Source organism: Lagopus muta, chromosome 15 (assembly GCF_023343835.1).
Source record: "Lagopus muta isolate bLagMut1 chromosome 15, bLagMut1 primary, whole genome shotgun sequence".
NCBI classification, from domain to species: domain Eukaryota; kingdom Metazoa; phylum Chordata; class Aves; order Galliformes; family Phasianidae; genus Lagopus; species Lagopus muta.
In genome coordinates, this window is record NC_064447.1 from 12,189,340 (window position 1) to 12,212,116 (window position 22,777).

At 45.4% G+C, this 22,777-nt stretch overlaps 1 protein-coding gene across 3 annotated transcripts; it reads left to right on the forward strand.

Annotated features, from left to right (window-relative positions):
- Window positions 1-2,198: 2,198 nt before the first annotated feature.
- Window positions 2,199-22,657, forward strand: SNX8 (sorting nexin 8). 3 transcript variants are annotated; one of them, XM_048961826.1, is made up of 11 exons: window positions 2,199-2,330; window positions 9,548-9,738; window positions 11,109-11,226; window positions 12,815-12,936; window positions 13,473-13,553; window positions 14,478-14,638; window positions 15,027-15,159; window positions 16,213-16,281; window positions 17,090-17,239; window positions 17,630-17,779; window positions 18,143-22,657. In XM_048961826.1, the coding sequence occupies exons 1-11, from the start codon at window positions 2,273-2,275 to the stop codon at window positions 18,254-18,256; spliced, it is 1,347 nt and encodes a 448-aa protein (XP_048817783.1). In that variant the 5' UTR covers window positions 2,199-2,272; the 3' UTR covers window positions 18,257-22,657. The 3 variants fall into 3 exon arrangements, with proteins under 3 accessions (XP_048817783.1, XP_048817786.1, XP_048817785.1); XM_048961829.1 differs by lacking the exon at window positions 2,199-2,330 and adding an exon at window positions 5,351-5,524; XM_048961828.1 differs by lacking the exon at window positions 2,199-2,330 and adding an exon at window positions 7,897-8,114.
- The last annotated feature ends 120 nt before the right edge of the window (window positions 22,658-22,777 follow it).

Sequence of the window (22,777 nt, forward strand, 5' to 3'; positions counted from 1 at the left end):
CCACAAGATGTCAGCCGAGCTCCATTCCAATTCAGCTGGGTGCTGTGTGTCAGTTCCCTCTTTAAGCCACGGGCAGTGTTATGAATGGAAACGATGACTGGCGCTGCGGTCACTTCTCCCCGCTTTGTCATGGCGCTTGGCTAGACTTTGACTTCCTGATTTTCAGCAGTAAATGCGTGAAAGTAAAGGAAAAGCTGCTGCCTCTCCTGCCCTCACAAACACGTGTTTTGTTTTTTTTGTCCAAATAGGAGGACACGCTGTGCTCCAATCCAGAGGACCAGCTGGATCCTCGAGATTACATGGCTTTTCCAACAGCACATTTGTGACTCAGCCTCCACAGCTCTTCACAGTTGCCCTCATTGCTGGGATAGGCAAATTTTCTATATTACCTTTCTTCCTGTTTACAAGCTATTAGCAAATTTAAATGCTGGGTCCTTCTTTCCTGTCGTCTATTTGCACTTTCTCTTACTTTAGGGCAATTTTTGATTTATCTCCTCTTCCTTCCTTCCTTCCATTTCCTTTCTTCAACTGAAAGTTCCCTTCAGTCCCTGTGCTGCTATCTCACTGTTACTCTTTGTCTGCCAGTGCTTACTCAGCAATCCAAGGGCGAGTGGAACAACTTCTAAAGTAGAGCTTTTTGCTGACAGATGAGGTTTGTTCCTGCACGTATTGCACACACAAAAATCCTAATCAGTGGGAAAAGTGGGATAAGAAGGCCAATCAGAAATGGCTTTTTGTAACACAACTATCAAAGCAGAAATGCTTTATGTATTTTACTGTGTGCCAGTGACCTGAGAATGATGGAACGGAAAACAGTGATGCCTAAACTGAACCCTGATGGAGTATTCAAGCTCTTATCTGTATGAACTGTATGAAGTAGTATCTCATACTGATAGGACATGCACAGAATGACCCATTGCAAGACCAGGGCCTCAGGTAGCCCTGTACTTCTGTGAAACTTTGTTGCCTGCAACTTAGTGACATCAGCCTTATCCTTTTTCTAGTGGTGATAGTTTCTTCATGCTACAGGTTTTCCAGAAGCTTTCGCTGTGTTTACAATACACAGGGACAGGTTCAATAACTTTTGTCAAGCAGTCTTTTTCTCCTTGTCAAAGATTATTTCAGCAATTGGATTATTTCTTTCACGGTATTTTTCTTCAAGACTCCTTCCGCAGATTGCAAAAACAATTTGCAGTTAGAATGTCTTATTTATACCAAATAAATAGTTATGCTATTAGCTGGACTACGGGCCAATCAAGGATCCGTAGTTACACAGGAACATGTTGATTCCTCCATTCATTTTCTCAAAAAATGCTATATAGGCAAAAAATGATACAGTGCTTAGTTTCCAGAAGTGCTGAGCATGCAAAACTCTGCCCTCAGCTGCTGTGTAAACACGATTTGAAGAGCTTCTCATCTTAAATAGTGCCATGCTTTGATGGTTTTACACAGATTCAAGCCTGCACCAGCACTTGTGGGGATCCCAGGAAACAGAGTCCTTCCAAACATTTGTGTCTCTGTAGTCTTTTCCTTTGAGGGGGAAAAAAAAAAGTATATTATCTTCATAGTAAAGTTTTGGTTCCTAAGTATCGAGATCCCTCAAAATATATAAAATATTCAGCGTAGGAACCATCTGAAGGGCAAGACCAAATGGCAGAAGGAATGAAACGCTGTGGGAAAGGGTAATTCCACGGAAGAAAATACCACATGTTGTGTTGGTGCCAGAAGCTGTGAAGCACGGCCTGCTCTCCCTGTCACTGTGTGCCTGGATGGTCTTACAACCATTTTCCTTAGTTTTCAGAGGAAAAAAAAAATATAGTCTGATTCCAGCATCAGGGCTGTTACACCCATGAACCCCCACACTGCCAACGCTGGGTCATTTACATTGAGGTCAGGAGTGAGATCACAGGTAGGAATGTGGAATCCCAAAGCTTCTTCCTACATCCGACACAAGAGGAGCCTCTCTGATAGGGATGGCCTCAAACCGTGCCAGGGGAGGCACGGGTTGGATAGCAGACGAGTATTCTCAGACCGAGCGGTGCTGCACTGGTACCGCTGCTCGTAGAGCGGCGCGGTCACCTCAGCAGAGGCGCGGCGTTGTGGCGCTCGGCTGCGGCTCTCGCAGCAGTTCTCCAACCCGAAGGACTCCGGCACCGCGCTGCCACGCGCCCCGCCGCCGCCGCCGCCGCCCCCCTCCCGGCCCGGCCCCGCCCGCGCTGACAGGCGGGCGCTGCGGAGGAAGGGGAGGGCGCCCGCCGGGCCGCGGCCTCACATGACTGCGGCCGCGATGGACGGAGACCCGTCCGCGGGCAGCGCGGGTGTCGGCACAGGTACGGGGTGGCTGCGGTCGGCGCCGCGGGGCCCTTCCTAAGCGCCGCCGGCTCGGGGAGGGCGACGGGGTCCTACGGGGTGGGCGGTCAGGGCTGCTGCCTCCGCCGAAACCTGAGGTAAAACGCGGCCGCCTTCCCCTTCTCTGCCCGGGGCGGCGGCCGCTCGGCTGGACCCGACGCCGGTTGGGTTCTCTGGGCGGCGCCCGCCGTTCGCTCGGCGAGGGGCGGCTCCGCTCCGCGGGTGGGAAACGCGCGGTGGGCGCAGCGGAGCCGCGTCCCGCTCGGTTCGGGGCGGAGGAGCGCCCGTCGGGGCTGCGGGAGGCGGCCGGAGCGTCGTGTTAATCGAGCCCTTCTGCTGGGAGGCGGGCGGGGAGCGGAGCAGCGCGGGGCGCCGCCTCGCTTAGAGCCACGCGGCCGGGCGCTGCCACGGTGACTTTATTTCGCCCGGAGCCGCTCGCTGCGTGCTGCGTCCGAGGCTTTGGCGCCTCTCTGCGCTGCGCCCATCGTGGGGCCGATCCCGGACACGAGGGGCTGGGAGGCGCGGTGTCACCGCACGGCGCTGCTCCGGAGCGCTGCTTTGAGAGCTTTTTGCTCCCGTCCTCTGGAAGGAGGGGTTACAAGTGAGCGCTGTGTGCGCAGGGGAGAGCGGTGCGCTTGGAATCGAAGCTGGGACCGCACTGAGGATTGTGCTGATGGGCCTCTGGTGCTCTTGGTGCCCGTCACGGGTTCGTAAATCAATACGTTATTTTGGAATATTTCCGTCCAGGGCTGATGTAAGATATTGGGACATTGAGCAGCAGCCTTGGTGGAAAAAATGTCCTACTGTGTCAAAGAGAGAGCTCCCCCAGGTACATCTGTGCAGTTCTGCGTCAGCTCCCGGAGCTCGGCAGGGTGAGGCGGAGGTCCTGAACTGCTCCGCTCAGCCCTAGAAAATGTGGCTGTATTTGGGAAAAGGTTACGTTGTGAACACGGAGTGAGTGTCTGATGATTGCAGTGGAAGAGGAGTATGCTGTGAAAGGAGGTATCTGTTTAGTTTGTAGCGTTCTGGTTTGGGATTGGAGATCTCGGGTGGCCATGCTGAACTTCTTCAGGGAGCAGCAGTTTGTCAGTGGGAGTTCTGGCAGGACCAGGGCACGCAAATTCTTTGATTTGCAGGATTAGAAGTATCTTAAAGCAGTAAAAATGGAAAGAAAAAATAAAAATCAATGGCTGGTATATGAAGTTGTTTCTGTTGACTTGCTTGTATTGATCTTCTAAAATTTTTTTTGGCTCTTGCTCCCCTTTGAATCTGTTTTGCAGTGACCGCAGAGAGCTCATGCGGCTGTGCTGGCTGGGATGGGGGCTGCCCCTTCCCTTCTGATGGTAGATCTTCAGCTGTGTGTGCTGTCACCAAGGCTTGGTGGGGAAGGCTGCTCCCACTGCAGATAGCAGAGTTTGAGTGGAACTGCTCTGTTTTCCCTCAGAACCACCAAGCTTTAGTGGGTTGGCATGAGCGATGGAGGGCAACGTGGCAGTTAGAAAGGGAGTTGGTACAAAAGGATGGGAGCATTTCGATACAATGGATGAACTTGTTAAAAATATATTAAAAAAGAAGAGTAAAAAGACCATCCAGAGACTGGTGTGGCTGGAGTGGCAGTGCTTAAATACTTGCATTGAGTTTTGCAAAGCAGAAGATAACTTCTGACAGGGTCTCCTTGGACAGGGGTGTTTGTGGAAATTAGGCAGTTTTATGGTTAAAATAAACTCTCCCTGTATAAGACTTGTGTGTGAATTTGTATGGGATGTAGCAGTGGCTCATGGCTTCCTGCAAGCAAACTCCTGCAGAATGGTTGCATCTGTTCTTGTTAGTTAGGTCTCAATTTTCACACTTCCATACATCTTTGTTAGAGCTGGGTGTGAAGATGGAGAAAAGTTCAGTCCTCCACTGGGAGCTGAAGGCTGTCCTAGCCGGGTTGGCTTTTATCTCTGTAGTCTTTGTGAAAATTCCTGCATGGATTTTCCCCCTTAATCCTGTTACTTCTTCAACATTTGTAGCTCCATCCCGCTCTGTGTCTGCTGCAGCTCCACTCTGCGGCTGACTGGGAGATGAAATGCGTTCCTTGTGTTCCCAGACTGGGAAATTACTTAATTAATTCACTTGATCTAACAGCATGGTTACAAGAGCAGGGCACGAAGCTCCAAGTTGGTTCTCTGGTCTGGCATACAGATTTACTCTGTGATATTGGAAGGAGATAACTTGCTTTTTCTCTCTTTTTTTTTTCCCCTCCTGCTGTAGTGTGATTGTGATAAGCAGTTAGAGACCTATGGCTGTAGGGGAATGCAGAAATGCTGGCACTTAACAGTTATTAAATGAAGCTTAGAGAACCTCACTTGACTATCTTTGAGCTGTTACACTGCTGCTTTTCTTGCACCAAATACCGAGCAGCAATTTGAATTTTAGTTGGAGAATCAAACAAAAACCAACCACCAAACAACAGAGCCTGCCCCCAAGCCCTCAAAACAGAGGAAAAACCAGCCCAGAGCAGCCAGCACAGAGCATGTGCTTGATATCCAGAGTGAGGAAGCTGGAGAATTTAAGGAGGAAAGTAAAATGTTGGAGCCTGTGTTCCCGTGTCTCATTTCTGATAGCATACTTATAATCTTGTCTTGTTTTGGCAGCGGGCAGCATGGATTTACAACCAAATTGTTGGTCTGCAGCTGCACCATCTGTTAATCAGTGAAACTTTCCTTATACCTACAGATCTGTGGATCATTGTTATTGGACAAAGTAGGCTGATTCTTTCAGCTTTTTCCTTTCCCACTAAGAGTGATGTGGTTTAAAGTTCCTTTGAAATACAGAAACAACTGAGTTGTGTACTGTTGTCTCAGTCTTAAAAATATCCGAAGCCTTAAGAAGAAAGGTGTTTTTTTTTGGGTGGTTTTTTTTTTTTTTTTTTTTTGTCCCCTAGAACTTCTGTTTTTTCTTTTTTAGTTTTCAGGGGATTTCAGATTGTGTAAGCATAATGAAAAATAAAAAGGAAGGGAGTTAATGCTGTAGTAGCACAGTGTGCTCTTGGAGGGGCTGGGATGGACACTGGAAGAGAATTCTCAGACCAGGGAGGAATGTGTTGAGCACAGCTGGGGGAAAGGCATTTCCACAACTCCTGAGGCTTCTCATGAGAAGGCAGAAGGGAAGTGCTGATGCCTGATTGCTGGTAAGTGTGCCTTGCCCGCGAGCTCATGGTGGAGCCTGCATTTTTTGCCAGGTGGAAATGTGAGGTGTCAGCACACAGAAATACACACTGCTGGGGCTCTGTTTCCGAGAGCTGCTGCCTTGTGCCCCCGAGGCCGTGGCTGTGATAACAGCAAGGAAGCAGTTACTTTTCCTGAAGGCATTCCTCTCTTTAACATTCCTTTCTCCTTACAGTCAGACCGCTACACATGCAACCAGTGATTCCATGGCACCTTCTACTTAAGCTGTCTCATACATTCAGTGGATTAGCACCCGAGTTTGATAAAGAGCAGCGTGTGGCAGTCAGCTGCAATCCAGAGGGAAGCCCTCCAGCTTTGGCTGTCTGCAGTCCAGCAGGGAGGAGAGATGGGCACAGCTGTGCATGGTGTGTTGTAGGGTGGCTTGGAGGCTGCTGGTATGGGATGGAGTGGTGAGTTCTGGGTGCTGACTGGAGCCTGAAATGCATGGCGTGGAAGGGCACAGCTTTCCATTTTGTTCCCTGTGCACTTTCAGCCCAAGGGCTACCAGACCCACAGGGCAGCAGTTACTGCAGCTCTTCTCTTTCAGAAGCAAACAAAAACTGGGCTGTGCTTTAAACGCTTCTTTAAGCTTCCACTCCTTGTCTCTTTGCTCTCTGCCTGTTTGTATATGTATGCATATGTGCATTCCTTCTAATTTTGATATCAAATTGTTTTCAGTTACCCCAGGCTGCTTCCCTGTGTCTTATCGACAACAGATTGAAAAGCTCTGCTGTGGCTGAGAGATAGCTTGCACAAAGAGCTCATTTCATTTTATCTGCTTCCCTGTGTTCCGGGGTACCATTCCCTACCTCATTCCTGTATTCATTTACAGCTCTACGTATATAAACTTTGCTAGATGATGATCTGAGATGAAAGGGAACGTTTCAAAATTAGCTGTTCTCCAGCAGAGCGCGTGATGGGAAGCATTAAGTGTTTTGTTACCGTGCGTGTAAATCCTTTTATTGCTTGAATGCAGGAGCTCATACCAATGAGTTCCCACTATTATCCACCATGCCTGGCCTGTATTATCCACCGTTTCTGGCTGGGGCTCTCCAGGCTGTTTGTGAATTGACTCTTCAGTAAGCAGGGCGAAGGATGGGCTGCTGAATGCTTGCAGTGTGTTGTTCTGCAGGGTTAATGTTAATGCTGGAGTGGTGCTTTCTGGAACAAGTTAACAGCTCCAAAGTAACCGTCGTGTTCTCAGACCAGTGTTTGAGGATGCACGTTCGTGTTGGCTAGCTGTCCTGCTAATGTGAAAGACATGTTATTAATTAAAAGTGTAATGACTCTGTACAGTTATCTGATTTGTATGATTTAGACAAGGTGGGATGTAGAGAAGCTACAGAGCATTTCATGAAGAGCCGGATGCGCTGATAAAGAGAAGGTATTTCCTGTAGATGAGTCGTAGAGCACAAATTTAGGGAATAACTTGGCAAAGTATTCCAAGTGAAGGAACGTCATGTCTTGATCTCTGTGTGGGGTTCGCTGTGGTAAACATGGGAGTCCTTCTCAGCATCAGGTGGTGCACAGTTTGAGTCCTGCAGCAGATCCAGGGACTTGAAGGATAGCTGTGAAGCCTTCAGTATTTCCTCTTTAAATCCTTTCTTGTGGTCCAGATCTGTTCCCACCAGGGCTGCAGTAGCTCATCGGCTGGTGCTGAGCCCCTGATCAGGGAGCAGTGGGTGCCATGGGATCGCAGCTGGCCAGCAGGGCAATGAAAGGCAGGCAGAGAGGCTCAATGGGCAGCAGGAGGGTGCAGATCTGTGCTGCTCTCAGAAGAGGTGGGTTGTGTTTGGACCAGCTCCTCTTTGGGAGGCCGGTTTGCTGTGACTTCCTCTGAAATGTGAGCCAGTGGTTGAGCAACACAGGACCGTGGAAATCTGTTTAAGCATGTGTGCCTGCATGGCAGAAATAACCGAACCTCCTGCGTCACGTTGCGTTTCAGTCGTGCGAGTGAGCAATTCCACCATGAATAACCAGGGCGAACAGCTGGAGAGCCGCTGCTCCAGGAGCGAGGCTGCCTTGTGCTTTTCATAGTGCTCTCTGTGTGTTTTCGATGCTTCCTCTTGGTAGCACGGCTGCTGATACCCTGCAGCGCAGTCAGATATTAGGTGGGAGGGTTTTATTACACTAGGAAATAATTTGCTTTACTCTCTAAGTCTTGAGTTCTTTTTCTTCCCCTTCCTTTCCTTCTCAGTTCAGCATCTGTTTGAAATGTAGTATAGCTATATTAACTCTTTATCCAGCAGAGTCCCATATCAGCTTGAATTAGCTTGTATTTTTACAACAGACCTCTGGCAATTAACTGGAACTTTTAGAAGCTCTTTGGAGGTGGGGTTAACAGGTGATTATTCAATTAAAGTGCAGGTGTTAAGACTTGCTTCTCTGAGTCATGTTAGCAGGAATCCGAAGCCTGACAAGATGTGTGGGGTAAGGTCATCTGTCCTGGGTTTGGGTTGGACTCTTTGAGCCCTTCTACAGAACAAAGACTGAAGCTGCATATCTGAGGAGTTGGAGGTTGCCTGCTTTCTCCATTTTCCAGAGCCAGAACAGGTGAGAAACCCTTAGGAGAAGATCAGGGCTTTCAAGTTGAGGTTATGAATCTGTGTCGTCTTGAAGGAACCTCTAAGGCAGATACCAACCTTTTCAACTATGTATCAAAGCTTGCAGGGAGGATTCTTGCTTCTGTAATTACTGTCGTCTTGAGTTGCCAACATTTTAGATGTGTTTAAAAAGGGCTGCAACTTCCACACACTTGCAGTGAGGGAATGGTTAATACCCCACAGCTTTAAGCAGTTTTTCATTAGTGGATTTAACTTGCTTTGTAAAAAAAAAAGCTTGCTCACCATATCTCTTAGACAGACATCTTTGGAGAGGAAGCAGCTCATCTGTTCCAGACAGGAGAGCAAAACCCAGGTGTGGGTTGGATAGATTCCAGGATTATATCCATATTTTCTATCTTCTCCTATGTGTAAAATGAGTAGAAAAAAAAAATTGCTTTGCAGAAGAATGTGAGCTTGCTTTACAATCACGTAACATACAGTTATGAAGTCAAATTCAGAGAGTGGACTTCAGTTTGATCATTCAGAAAGAAGAGAGCACTGGGAATCTTCCTCCTTCTCCCTTTGGTGTGCCCTCTTCATGGCCATACTGTCACAGCCACTTTGTTTCCCTTTTGCATCTTGCTGTGAGTTAGTTAGGATCTCTCAGACTGAAGCTGCCCAGCTATGACTGAATTCAGTGTGTGGGGAAAACAAAACAAAACAACCCAAACTCAACAAAATAAAAACCAAACAGGATGGGTTTATCTACAAGCAATAGAGTTCGTGCATTTGTAAGATTTTGCCTGAGCTTGCTGAGATAGAGGAACTCTAGGGTTGATAAACATTGCTAGGATCTGTTTCCTGCTGCTGTTGAACTTAAACATACTGACATAGTAAATTACTGCAAGTCGTGCACGCTCCAGCACACTGTCATACAATTTAATATAGCAATGTCAAACAAAGTGTCTCTTTCCTTTGTAATGGCATGTGCAATGAATGTAATAACTTTCTGCAGAGCAGTCAAATAACACATTTTCTTTACTTCCACGATTTGTTCTAGGCAGGATCCAAAAGTGCTGAGCCAGGGCTTCATTCATTTTGGCAGATCCTGCTGTGGTGGGAGCTGGACAGACAGGAAACACAGGCCTCCGAGCTGAATCACGGCATGGATTTGGCCCGTGATTCTTCTGCTCAGTAGAGATGGCTTCCTGACTCGATATAATTGGTGGTGCTTCTGGGTGTAGTGCAGAGGGAGGCACCGAGGTCTCCAACGTGTGGGAAGTAGCAGAGCCTCCTGGGGGAGGAGTGGCTCGAGTGCTCTTGTGGTGGTGTTGCACCACTGTGGGAACTCTGAGAGAGGGAACGGAATACTTGAAGTCTCCCTTTTGCTGTATCATCTCGAGATCTGTTGGACAGCTTGTTTTATCCCCTTTTGCCTTTCAGATTTTGCAAAGCCTCCAGTAAATGAAACGCGGGAACCGGAACAATTCCTAATGCAGGCACCCCCAGGAAATCCACTGCTGCTTCCCCACACCTTGCAAGAGCTATTGAGCAAGGATAGCGTGCAGGTGGAGCTCATACCTGAGAAGAAAGGCCTTTTTCTGAAACATGTGGAATACGAAGTTTCCAGCAAGGTAACGTGAGCAAGCATTGGTTTCAGTGAGGCCGTGTCCTCTGAGGATCTCTGTGCACTTGCTTTCGGCAAAGTTCTGTCTGAGTTGCTCTGTGGGATGATGCTGCTTTGAGTAGGCTGGGTGGATGGGGTGGGTTTCAATGCGCTGGCTTATACTTTCTTGACAAGTGCTTCTGCAGTGTGGCATGGCTTCTTAGCTGAGGTCTGATGCACCATCAGCTAGTTCTGCAAAGTCACTGGGTAATATTCAGGTTACTGGCTAACCAGACACACCTGCAACGTGAGCTCTGTACAAAACCAGATGTATAACACTGAAAAACCAACGATTCCATTATCCTGTGTTTCAGGCTATTTAGAACTTGTGAAGAAATGATATTGGCAGGTGCTAAACTGAAATCCTTAATGAACAGAAAAGTTACAGAAACAAAAAATCCTTCTGCAGAGTCGGGGCCATTCATTTCCAGTTTAGTTGTTCTAATCCTGACCTGTAGCTTCTGACTGTGGGGTTGGCAAACACTCAAGTTGATGTATCTCTTCCTTTTTATGGATTGGACGGTGATACAGCTCTCCAGTAGACTGGGTAGCTTTTTTTCAACAGAGTAATCTATTCCAAGTAGACTGTGAGCAATTTGCATGTCCTAGGCCACAAAAAAAACAACAGTTACTGAGCAGCAATTGAACTGCTGTACATATTTGGCATCACTTATTTGTGGTGACGTTTATGGCTTTAGATTAATGTCTGGAAGATCATCAAAGATAGTTGTATGGGAGAAATGGCAACAGAGTGAATGTCTGTGGCCTCTTGAGGACGCAGTGTTTTTAGCCCATGACTGCAAGATACTGGTCTGAAGGACTCTGCTGGTTCTCTCTAGGTTTTGAATTTAGGAATCCATTACCAACTCGTCTCAGTTGCTCTCATCCCTCTCAGTTCCAGCTGTAGATGCTTCTGCAGGAAGTAGAATAACTTGCCCTTGATCTTCATCAAGGAACTGCAATGCAAATCAGCATCAGATTTCAAATCAGACCGAGGGAGGCCCTAGGGGCTGTTCCTGTTGTGCTCCAGTTATCTGCCTCCTTACTTCTGAAAATGCATAGTGCCATTGAAGTGGTGGGTGATTGCAGAGCAAAAGTGGTGAGAAAACATAGAGTTGTAGTAGTCTTCCTTACAAGCTGTTCCAGTGCAGTATTTTCTACCACCTTCCTACCATGAGCCCCTAGAAATGAGGAATATTTCATTTCTGTTCAATCTGGGTGTGATTTTTCCTTTCCCTTCTACAGCTTATGTTAGGAAGTTGTGGAAGCGCTGCTGATTGTCCAGCCTGGATTGATGGATTGATTTCAAGTTGTTATTTCTCTCTTCCTCCATTGCAGAGATTCAAATGCTCGGTCTACAGGCGCTACAATGATTTTGTGGTGTTCCATGAGATGCTGCTGCAGAAGTTCCCGTATCGAATGGTGCCAGCACTTCCACCAAAGAGGATGCTGGGAGGTAACCTGGGTCTTTGTTTTGTTGTGTGAGTGTGATCCAGGTGATATCACTGGAAATCATTGAAAGAGCTCAGTTCAGGACTGGCAGCCCGGTGATGCTAAGTGAACAGCTTCAGCAGGAAGCGTTCCTCACACAGAAGCCTTATGGCAACATGAACCACGCTTTGAGCTTAGCTACACAAAGGTGTCCTTCTTGCAGATTAACCAAGTGCCTTGAAGTGACCATTTCCCTCTTGATTTTTTTTTTCTTCCTGTTATAAGGAGCTTGTCAATCTGCTTAAGGTTAGAAAGGAAAAAAAAAAGGCTGGAATCGATGCCATTTCACTCAAGTGTGCTGTAGCTCTTAGAAACCAATGAAGTAACCCAAAACAAAAGGCGTATCAAAGCTCCTCTGACATTTTTGTAGGCACCGGTTTCAAACTTCTGTTAAAATGTTGCACAACTGTATAAGATCCTATCTTGTTTTTCACTTCATCTGCGGAAGGATGTGCTTTTCACTGCCTTGTCTCCTGCCTGTGCTGCTAAGTTTAAAATGTTTCAGTAAATAATTGATTTTAGTTGAGGAGTCCATGTATTGCTACAGTAAAAAGGAGCTGATAAATGGGTTTGTAGTGAGCCAGAACAAAGCAAAATAACATTATTGGGAACTTCCAATGGTCATTCTTTACAATGGTGTGCAAGCTGAAATGATCTTTCTTTTGGGGGTTGTGAAAACTAATCTTTGAAGTTGGCCTGATTTAGTGCTCTCTGCTGGGACTTCCAGGATTTCTGCTTCATGCAACGCCTATAAACAAAGTGACCTTTCTGATCTATCTTAGCAGAGAGAAGATGCTTGAAAGATGTTTCCAATACATAAAACCTGTCTGTTCGTATTTCCTAGCATTTCTGATGTGTTGATATTTCTTTGTGTTCACTGGAGCGTTTCTTCTCATACATGTGAGATGTCTCAAAAGAAATGGGAACAAATGCTAGTAGAACAGTCCTGATGTAGTCCAAAACTTTAAGGCAGAAAGTGATGTTACTTTCTTCTCCTTCAGATTTATTTTAGTTGATTTTTTTCACCTTTCCTGCAAAGGTGCTGGGATCTCTGATGTGCAGCCTTACTGCATTGCCACCAGACTGAAACCCTTCCTGTTTTGGGAAGGAAGATGAGCTGAACTCCTTCCAGTTGGACAAGGAAGGCCTTTGGGTGGATGTACTGCAGGTTGAAATGTAGATTTTCAGGGCACTTTCATTACTGTGGGAAAAAGATAAGTGCAGATATTGGCAAAGCAGCTGAATAAACCCAACCTTTTCTTTGTAAGTAGAGGTTTCTGGTCTTAGACTCAGTTGTTTAACCTGCTTGCTTGACCTGTCCTGTGGAAATAAACACGTGAATATATATGCAGGATATTTCGGTAAGGTATGAAGCATCACTTGAGGGAATAGTTGAACCATTCTTTGGTTTTCTTCAAGTGCTTTGACAAGGTTATTACCTTGGAATATTACTGAGGAAATTACTGGACAGAATGTTTTATTTTTATTTTTTTCTTTCTGAGCAACTGTAATTTTGTACTCTGTTAATTGAAATTTGGTGCTCCTTCCTGCAGCCGATCGAGAATTCATAGAATCAAGGAGGAGAGCTCTGAAGCGCTTCATAAACCTGGTGGCTCGACATCCCCCCTTCTCAGAAGATGTGCTCTTGAAGCTCTTTCTGTCATTCAGTGGCTCAGTGAGTATTTGTTGGTGATAAAACTCAGTTTGCACACCTTCCTGTCACTGCTCTCCTGGGCAGAGTTCAGAGTTGTTTTTGACCTACATGTTGTTGCTCTCTAACATTTTGTCTCAGCCACAGAGGCTGTGGGTGCTCCGTCCCTGGAGCTGTTCAAGACCAGGCTGGATGGGGCCCTGGGCAGCCTGATCAAGTGCCAGGTCTGGGTGTTGGTGCCCCTGCTGGTGATGGGGGAGTTGAAATTTGATGATCCTTCAGGTCACTTCCAACATAAGGCATTCTGTAGTTCTGTAATAATTATATGATATTTCTGTAGCTGAGAAGTGGAATGCAAGTTCATTTGAAGCCAGGAATGCAATACTTTGAAAATGGTAACTGTTATTAGGAGAATACTGATGGCAATTCCCCTCGAACTAAACTTAGCCTGAATAAAGCTCAATCTGATAAATTGTGACTTACTATTATAATGTGAGAGTCCTGTGTAGGCTGACTTTCCTTAGAATCAAATGAGCATGAAAGAACTGTGTCTCCTTTAGGATGTACAGAATAAACTAAGAGAGTTGGTGCAGGGAGTGGGAGATGAATTTCTGACCTGCAGATTGGCCACCCAGGCCAAGGTATGTATACACATTGCTTACCTCGTTTAATGCTGATTTAAATGTCTCTCTTCTCCAGGTGGATCAGTTCTGGTGTTTGTTTGGTGGTAGAGCCCTTAGCAAGGAGAGAGCTGTTTCCAGATTTGGAAGGACTTTCAGGCTCCTAACTTTTTAGGAAACAGAAATAAATATTTGAGCCTGATAGTTCTACCTAAATGCTGGTTCATGAACATGAGACAACAAATCCTGCTCTGAACCCGATTTTTAGTGAATGCTTGCATAACAGGATTTAAGAGCTAATATCTAGACCGATGTCCTCTTGTGTTCAAGTCATCCTTCTGTCTTCCTCGCTGTGGGAGAGTAATTTGGATTGCTTTAGAGAAGTCAGGTAGAAGTTCTGCATTGATCTCTTTATCCCAGTGGTCAGTGCTGTGGTGAACTTTAAGTATACATTTACTGTTCATTGAGCAATTTTGAAGTGGTTGTTCAGGTACTGCTAGCAGAAGGTTTTGCAATTGAAGCTTAATTGAGGCTCTACTGGTGATGCACAGGTCAGAAAGAACTTACTTGAACTCTGAGTACGTGCTCACCTTAGCAGTGCTGGCAGCTATTAGTAGCTTCTGATCAGAATCGTTGAACTGGAAACCTCCCAGTTCCTGCTCTGTGTAGTAGAGTTGTGCATTTTGGTATCTGCATTTGAACCTCTTTCTGCCTCTGAGATTTGGGGGTGTTTGTGTGACATCTGACATGTATATCTAAATTATACTCCTAATTTTTAAAATTATATATCCTAATTATAACCCTGATCTCTCCAGGGTTGTCACAGCACGGGGGGAGAGAGTGCCAGAGGTGTTTGTCTCTCTCCTAACTGTCTGGTGTGCCTGCGGCTGTGATATGTGAATGCCTCTCATGTACCCACTAGTAACCTCCCTTGTGCCTCTTCAGGACTTCCTCCCAGCTGACATACAGGCCCAGTTTGCTGCCAGCAGGGAGCTCATCCGGAATATTTATAACAGCTTCTACAAGCTCCGGGACCGTGCAGAGAGGATAGCATCTCGAGCCATTGATAACGCCTCAGATCTCCTCATATTTGGGAAGGAACTAAGGTAGGCTGGGTGGAAGAAGATTTGCTCATGTGAACTCTTCTCCTGTTGTTTTGGAACTGAAGGCTGTTGTGAGGTTTACTTGCAAACGGTCTAGTGAGTGTGTGTGTTTGAATGCATGCTGCATGCCCTAATCAAGTTCTCCTAACTGAAAAAGAAGAAAACCTGTGCTGCGTTCCATAGACCAACAGAGATAAATAGCAATACTTTGATACTCAGGTACTGATATATTGTCTCTCCTTCCAGAATATACTTGGCAACGTGTCTGTGACTGTGCACTAGTACCTCTGTGCTGTGAGCTCTCTGAAATTCTGAGTTGCTTTCTGCAAACTAGTGCACCTACCAAGTGGAGTTTGTTTCCTAAACTTAATCATTAATTCTGTTCTCCTAGTGCTTTGGGCTCAGACACTACACCTCTTCCTTCCTGGGCTGCTTTGAATAATAACACATGGGGGACTTTGAAACAGGCCTTGAAGGGTCTGTCTGTTGAATTTGCACTTCTGGCAGATAAAGCTGTGCAGCAGGTGAGTTCATTTTTTTTCTGTGTGTTCCTTTCTGTATAATGAGGAAGGTGCATGGCTGTCTTATGTTTCATCTTGAATCGTGAGCTCTACAGGTGTAGACATTTAAAAACTTAAAAGGGAGATTGTAATCCCAGCTTGCATCCTCAGCCACCAGCCTGCTTGTTCAGGTGTGAATGAAAGAGCTGGCTTTTTGAATGGGGAAGAAAGGAAAGGAGGGAAAAGCCTGCTTTCTTTTTTCCTTTCAGGTGGTTATCAGACAAGTGCAGTTGTGTTGCTGTGCTGAGCTGTCCAGAAGGCCTGTGTTCTGTGTGATTTACCTGCTGCAGAGAATCCAGAACCTCTGAATCAAATTTTGACGTTCGTGTTACTTAGACAAAACACGAGAATCATTCAGACAGAAGTGCCTTGTGTGAATGTGCAGTGTGGTACTGACAGAGCAGTGCGAGATCGTGACAGTCTGGGAAGCAAAGTAATAGTTTTGTCTTCCCATCTCAGTGTGTTAAAATATTCAGCGTGCTTTTACAGATCAGTCAGACCAGCTCTTTTTCTCCAGTTTGTTCCAGAGAGCTCTACTGACACGGGAAGAAAAGGCACTGTTTAGTAAAAGGGGGAAAAAAAAGTTGTCAAATTTAGCTTTGTGTCTCATTTATGCTTTCTGATGCACGAACTGTTATGGGAAATATGCAGGTATTTATAGATTTAACAGATTAATGATCTTATAAGAAGGAAAGTCAAAAATTGGAGGAGTCTACAAAAACAAATTTTGAGGCAGAGAGAGTTGAAAGGCCTGGCACACAGCGCTGGGAAACTGACTGCTCTGGTTGTAATAATCAGTCAGTTGGAATAGCTGTTCTCACTCCAGTTCAGGTTTTTGTTCTGTGTGCTGGAGACTGAGCACTACTGTTACGTCTGAAAGGTTTCTGATGCAGTTGTGTAAGCACTGATATGCCCTAGGGAGTACTGTGGAGGGCCTGCATGGGGTAAGGATTTGAAGAACTCTGATGTTGGTGCTTGCTGGGCTTACGTAAAATGTACTTTTTCCTTGTTTTCTAGGGTAAACAGGAAGAGAATGATGTGGTGGAGAAGCTGAACCTTTTCCTGGATTTACTCCAGTCCTATAAAGTGAGCTTTGCCGTTCTTCTGCCAGTGAAAAAGTTGTTTAGAGCTTGTGCTCTTCAGAGGGTGTGATGCCAATGAGATGGAAAAGTGTCTGGGAGGGCAGTTTGGAGGCACAGAGGGGATGTGGCAGAGGGGTGGGAGTGGCTGTTAGCCTTAGTTAGCTGCATAGCTTACTGATCAGCTTTTCCTGTGATGAGATGTTGCCAAATGGCAAACACATCTGGGAGGAACTCAGAAATCTGACTGCTTGAATTGCGTGGGTCAGCCAACCTTTTTCCAGATTTGACTGCTTTCGAGTCAAACCAGTGAATGAGATGTTCTGTCAGTGGAGACAATTTGTGAGCTCGGCTACAAACAAAAGAATTGTTTTAATATCAATCTCTCAAAGGCACTTCTTTTAGAAGCACCTAGTGGAACTGTACTTGGCAGCCTCTCCTGACATTCGCATGCTGGGACTGAAATAGAAGGGCACTGGGAAGCTATTGCTACAGTTAATTGCCAGCACTTAATATTGAGAAGGTCATGGAAGATAAGTGGTCTGATAAGATCCAAAATGTTGGCCAAAGTGGTGTTCTAGATTGCTTGGACCTGTGCCACTGAGCTTAAGTGGCACTTCTGTTTCTTGAATTCTTAGCTAACGTTTTTACCCTCCTAAGAAGAAAAAAAAAATATCTGCAGCATAGAAATAGCATAAAGCATGACTGTCTTTTATGTTCCTGATGTAAATGGCTTGCCTGCTTGCTGTCCCTTTGCGCTATGCCTTGCTTCCACTCAGTACCTACTTTTTATTTGCTTCTTTTCCTCTATAAAGGACCTGTGTGAAAGACATGAGAAGGGAGTACTGCACAAGCACCAGCGAGCACTGCATAAGTACAGCATGATGAAGAAGCAGATGATGAGTGCCACTGTGCAGAACAAAGAACCAGAATCAGTGGAGCAACTGGAATCTCGAATTGTGGAGGTAGTGCAGATACATGAGGAAAGCAGAGAGTGGCACAGCTCAGTCATATCTGCAGAGAGCCATTAGCCTGCAAATGTAGCTGTTACCTGAGTCATTTGAGCTATCTGCTGTGCTACAAGGATAACACGTTTGTTTTCCTCAGTTATTTACCAGGACTTATTACTGGTTCTCTGGCAACGTGATGTTTTCAGGAGATGAGGAAAGCAATATTCTGTGTGATGGAAAGTGCAGTTGCTGTCATGTCATGTGAGCGCAGGCGCTGCCTTTTTGGGTTCCTGTTGTGTGTTTGAATTGCCAGGTGGTGAGGAATGCTGTTTTCTCCTGCTGCAAATGGATCTCCTTGGCACTCTCTTCCTGGCACTGTGTTTCACTGAATTCCTTCTCTTTCAGCAAGAAAACGCCATCCTAACTATGGAGCTTCGGAATTACTTCTCTTTGTATTGCCTGCACCAGGAGACACAGCTCATCCATATCTATCTGCCTCTCACATCTCACATACTGGGGGCCTTTGTCAATTCCCAGATCCAGGGTCACAAAGAGGTGAGTTCTTTGACCTATGCCCTTTTTCCCAAAACACAATGAAAATTTTGAACTGATTTATTTTCTCCTGTGGGTCTTCCTCCTCTAATGATCAATTCAGATGGGATTTTTCATTACTTATTAAGAAGTCACTTGAGGTATTTTCAATGAAGGGTGAGAGGATCAAGGCTCGCCTGTAAGCCTTTCTGAAGAAAGATTTCTGTTCAGTCATTATAGCACCATCTAGAAGAGATGCTCTGGGTACACTGGACTTCTCCATGTGTTGTGCTGTTGGGTATCTTGAAACTGCTGCTAAAATACAGAGTGGTGAATTCCTACCTTACCTCGTTCTCCTACTTGTGTCCTCTCCCTTTCTACTCCCAGATGAGTAAAGTTTGGAACGAATTGAAGCCGAAGTTGAGCTGCCTATTTGTGGGATCGAGCAATATGCCAACTCCACCACTGTCACCTCCAGATGGAAACTTCTTTTCCAATTAATACTCCGAGCACCTACCGTGAGCAAGAAGTGCAATCAAGGGAGGGGTCGGACCTCTACCTCCAGATGTTAGAATGAATCCTCCAAACAGCTTTTTTTTTTTTTTTTTTCCTTTTTAAATACTGCTGCTTTGAGCTGCTCTCTGGTTTAGACAGACTGGATGTGGGGCAGAACATACAGATAAAAAGACACTTAATTTTGGAATGCTCTAGGGCAGAGCTGATTTTTCGTTATCTTGCAGACAGTCTCTGTGGGGTCAGGATGTGGCATGGTGCAGTAGGTGATGCAGTGTTATTGCTGATGCCTCTGCACTGTGTACTAACTGTCCTCTGAGAAGGCTTATCTGCACACATGCTGAGAAGCTTCTGAAGTGCTGAGATGGACAGGATATCTGAAGCACTTGCTCATAGAGGAGATATGGATTTCCTTTAAAGTTTGGGAGGGGCCTGTGTTATGGGCATATGGAGAAAAGGAAAGCTGAAAGCCATCCCATGGGTAGTTGGCTGGATTTGAATTGTTATTGCTAAACCTTAAAGCAAAATATATGAACAAAGTGTCTGGGTTCACTAAGCTGGATGGGTGCAGGGCCCTGCTGCTGTAGCACAGCTGTTTTCCCATGGAGGCTCAGCACTGTGTGTCAGTATTGATTCAGTTTGTGGTGGCAGGGCAGCCTGGGGACTTGCTCATCTGATTCTGTCCTGGGCCAAAGATGACTGGGTTGGGGAACCTAGAGGAGTTTGCCCGGCATAAATGGGAATATAATTGAATGAGACACTCCTTAATTGTAATCTACTCGTGTTATCCAAGCTGGACAGCTACAGCAGAGCATGTCTAATTTCTCCTGGAGGTTCTGACATCCACCTGCTGAGTGGCTGCTTAGGACTGTGGGAGAGCTGTGATCCCATGGCTGGTGTCTCCTCTGTCCAGTATGAAATGAAGGATCCTGTCACGCTGGTGGGCTGGGACACAGTGCTGATAAAATGGATTAGCAGAATCAGTATTTATTGGGTATTACTGCAGTTGTCTTTTCCAGCTCTGGATAGCACCAGAGTGTGTGAAGAGAAGGCTGTGGCAGTGGCAGTTCTTTCTCTCTAGAAATAGCACAGCCCTCAGTAATGGGGTTTTCTGGATGATATCTGATAAAGGGACTAATTATTCTCCGTGTCTCACTTTGTATCTCCAGTGACTTTCCCTCTTGAGGCAAATGGCAGGGGGAGAACTTGTGTGTCACGTTACTTTAGGGGGAATTTTCTCCTCTGGAGAAAGTGATAAGTGAAGAAACTATAAATGTATACAGCAAAACTCAACGTGATCAGGACTCCCCTTAACCTGCCTTTGTGGGACCAAGCGAGCTGCCAAAGGGGAGCTTGACACTTGGCTTCTTACTGTTTTCTTCTCTAGGCAGAAAGGAAGCACATTATGAAGGGTGAAAGCTCACTGTTAAACTGGAACTGTTACAGTATTTTCCCTTTGGGGAACTTCCTCAGTAGCAGGAAATAGATTTACATCTTCCCATCACAAAAGGCTTTTTTTTTATATCTTTTATTTAGAAAATTAAATGCAACAAGAGATCTTCAACCAGGTGGAAATTACGAGTTAGATTCAAGAGCAACATAATAAGCTATTTGCCCAGTTTCATATCCCCATTTCCCCCTCAGTATGAGGGAAAGTGCACTTTCTGTGGGTGAAGTTTAGGGGCGCTGGGCCTTCAGGAGTCTGTAGGGTGCTTGTTTAACAACCTTGTTCAGAATTCACTTTCAAGAGCTTTTTTTAGCAGTTCAGATGTTAACTCTCTTCTGAGTCTTCCCTCCTATGCACTGCCCTGGTCCACTAACTGAAATGGCTGTGACAGATCTTTCCTGAAGATTTCCAAAGTGATGTAGAAAAGATTCTGTTTGCAAACCAGAGCAAAACTGGTTGGGGAGGGAAATGTTTCTACAGTAAAATAGCAAATAAGGCATCATCTCAAGAACGTCACAAAAGGGGGATGTAGGATTGGTTTGTTTGGGTTCTTTTCCCCCCTCCCTTGCTTGACCTTGTCTTGACTGGGAACGCAGTAAGCGTGAAAAACATTTAACCATATTCTTCAGTGCTCTTCATCCTATTGCCTTTAGAAGTTGCTGGCTGGTTATAGACAGTGACTTGTTTTGTCTTAGTACCCATTCTCCTTTACTGAGCTTTGATTGTTGAAGTGGTGAGCAGACAAATTGAGAAAATGCTGTATGTTCCAGTGGAAGATCTGGTCTGACTGGGGTGTGCTCTGTGAGCTTGTACTTGGCAAGTTCTCTGCAGTGAAACATTTCTTTTTCTTCCCCCTAACTGAAAAGTATAATTTCAGATTTTAAAAACAAAAGAGCCCACAAAAAGAATGGAATTTGCTGTTCTTCCAAGCAAGAATTCTCTAGTTCAGATGTACGGACTGCTATACGTATGCACAGACCACACAGCCTCTAAAGAAACTGGAATTATGTTACTTGAGAAAACACTTGTTATTACGTTGTCAGCTGTTGCCTCTTTGAGGACAGCTGTTTTGGGGTGGGATTTTCTTGTTTTGCTTTTCTTTTGTTTTTATTTCATTCATCTGCTATTTTGAAAACAAAAGGCTGATATCCTCAAAGCTGATACAGCTGATGGCACTCTGAGTTCATTTCGTACCGAACCATCAAGCTCCTGTCCAGAGTTTCATACAGCCATTCATTTTCAAACCTTCAGTGTGGGAGGCTGACCAGTGTACCAACAGCAGTATCATATTTACTTCAGTAGCTGAGGGATGTCTTTGCTGTTTTGGTCCTCCTGAGAGATGTGTCAGACCTGCAGACAGGTCCTTGCTCCAGAGGAATGCAGCAGGGAATCAACCGAGTTGTCTTCAGTTCTCTATCTACCCTGGTTCCAATGGACAGGGGACAGAACGAGTTGCCTGTGTGCTGTTGCTGCAGCAAACTGTGACTGTCTGCAAGGGTGAGAAGAGGACTTCAGTTGTTGGTTCCATTGCTGTAGCTGGGTAGATTGCAACAAGCACTGAGCAAACGATGAGGCTAACTGAAGAGCACGTGCTGCCTGTTGCAGTACTGCTGCTCCTGTAAGATGTTGCACCAAAGAGTTAATGTGCCTTCTCCAGTGGAAGCTTTCTGTGCAGTGCTGGAGCTTACAGTGACTCTCATGTTTAAAATAACAGTGATAGAAAAGGCCTCCAGTCTTTCTGTCTGTGTCTCAAATATCATAGAGGTATCAGGGTGGCAAAGAATGGGGACCTGGAAAACATGTCTTACCAGAAGGGCTATGTGTTTTTGTCACTCTTAAGGTCACCTCTGCTCTAAGCTGTGACTGGCACTATTCAGGCTTTTTGACCAACACTGCATGTTGAAAAGCTTTCCCAACGACTACATTTACAATACAACCTTGATCTTTGCTTCTTTTCCTCTTTCCCCCTTCTTTGAAAGCTGCTCTTTGTAACGTTTCCAACAGTGCCTTGCTGCATTCCCGTGCATTTACTCTTCTGCTCTGATCACACAGGGGTGCAGTTCCTGGCATTTTTACAGACTAATTCATGGTCTCCACTTTCTGCTGCTCCTAAAAGACAAACTACTAGCTGGGGATGTAAGCAGTCTCCACACCTGCAGCACAAGCAATAGTCACTACTTATGAGCAAAAACTCCATGCTGGTGAAAGCATCTTCGTAAAAGGATTGAACTGATTGCATAATAAATGCAAGTGCAGGCCTGAGCTGTGCTTGTTCTTTTCTTATCCACGTTCCCAGAGCAAGAGAATGTAATTTGTTCGCTCTTGATTTACAGTTTCCACCAGGAAATAAATTGGGATAACACAAGAGGTATCAGCTGCCAGTCACTCCCTTTCCTACCATGCAGTGAGGTTTTACATCCCATTACTAACAACCTCACCTCTTTGTGCTCCCTTTCTCTCCCTTCCTTGCCTCAAGCCATTCTCTGAACCAGAACAGCCAGAAACTCATACAGCTATGTCAGAAACACAGGTGAGTATCAAAAGCTTTGTAAATAGTCATTGTGCAGCACACACAAAAAAAGAAAAAAAATATAAGATAACTCCTATCCTTTAAGTCTGAGCTGTGGCTTAGGGAGCAGATGAAGCAGGACATTTTTTGTGTGATGTGAGTGATTCAGAATTGCAGGGAGGAGAGGAGAAGAAACAATCTTGTTCAGAGGGTATGAATCTGCCTGCCTGGAATATCCTGTATCTTTGCTTTGCTCAAATAGCCTTATGTATGAAGCACTTTATCCAAATGCAGGAATTAAAGACCTATTACTACAGCTGGTAGACTGGAAATGTTTACAGATTCTATAGGACATTCCACGATTCTGTTACGTGTGTTTGTAAAAATGTTTAAAGAAAACAAAAGACCTATAAAGTTCCACATGTGATATTTCCAGCAGAGTGCTATGTGTATTTCACTGTCCACCATGCTGAGTTGGGCTGATCTGAGAGCTGTCAGCTCACAGGCTGCAGGCACGTGGCAGAGCCTGCAACCATGGGTGCACTGCACTTTG

Excerpts from the sequence above, each read along its gene's own strand:
- SNX8 (XM_048961826.1), top strand. The coding sequence starts at position 2,273 with ATGACTGCGGCCGCGATGGACGGAGACCCGTCCGCGGGCAGCGCGGGT. Across the intron at positions 12,937-13,472 it reads TTCTGTCATTCAGTGGCTCA|GATGTACAGAATAAACTAAG; the intron begins GTGAGTATTTGT and ends TGTCTCCTTTAG. Across the intron at positions 17,780-18,142 it reads AGATCCAGGGTCACAAAGAG|ATGAGTAAAGTTTGGAACGA; the intron begins GTGAGTTCTTTG and ends TTCTACTCCCAG.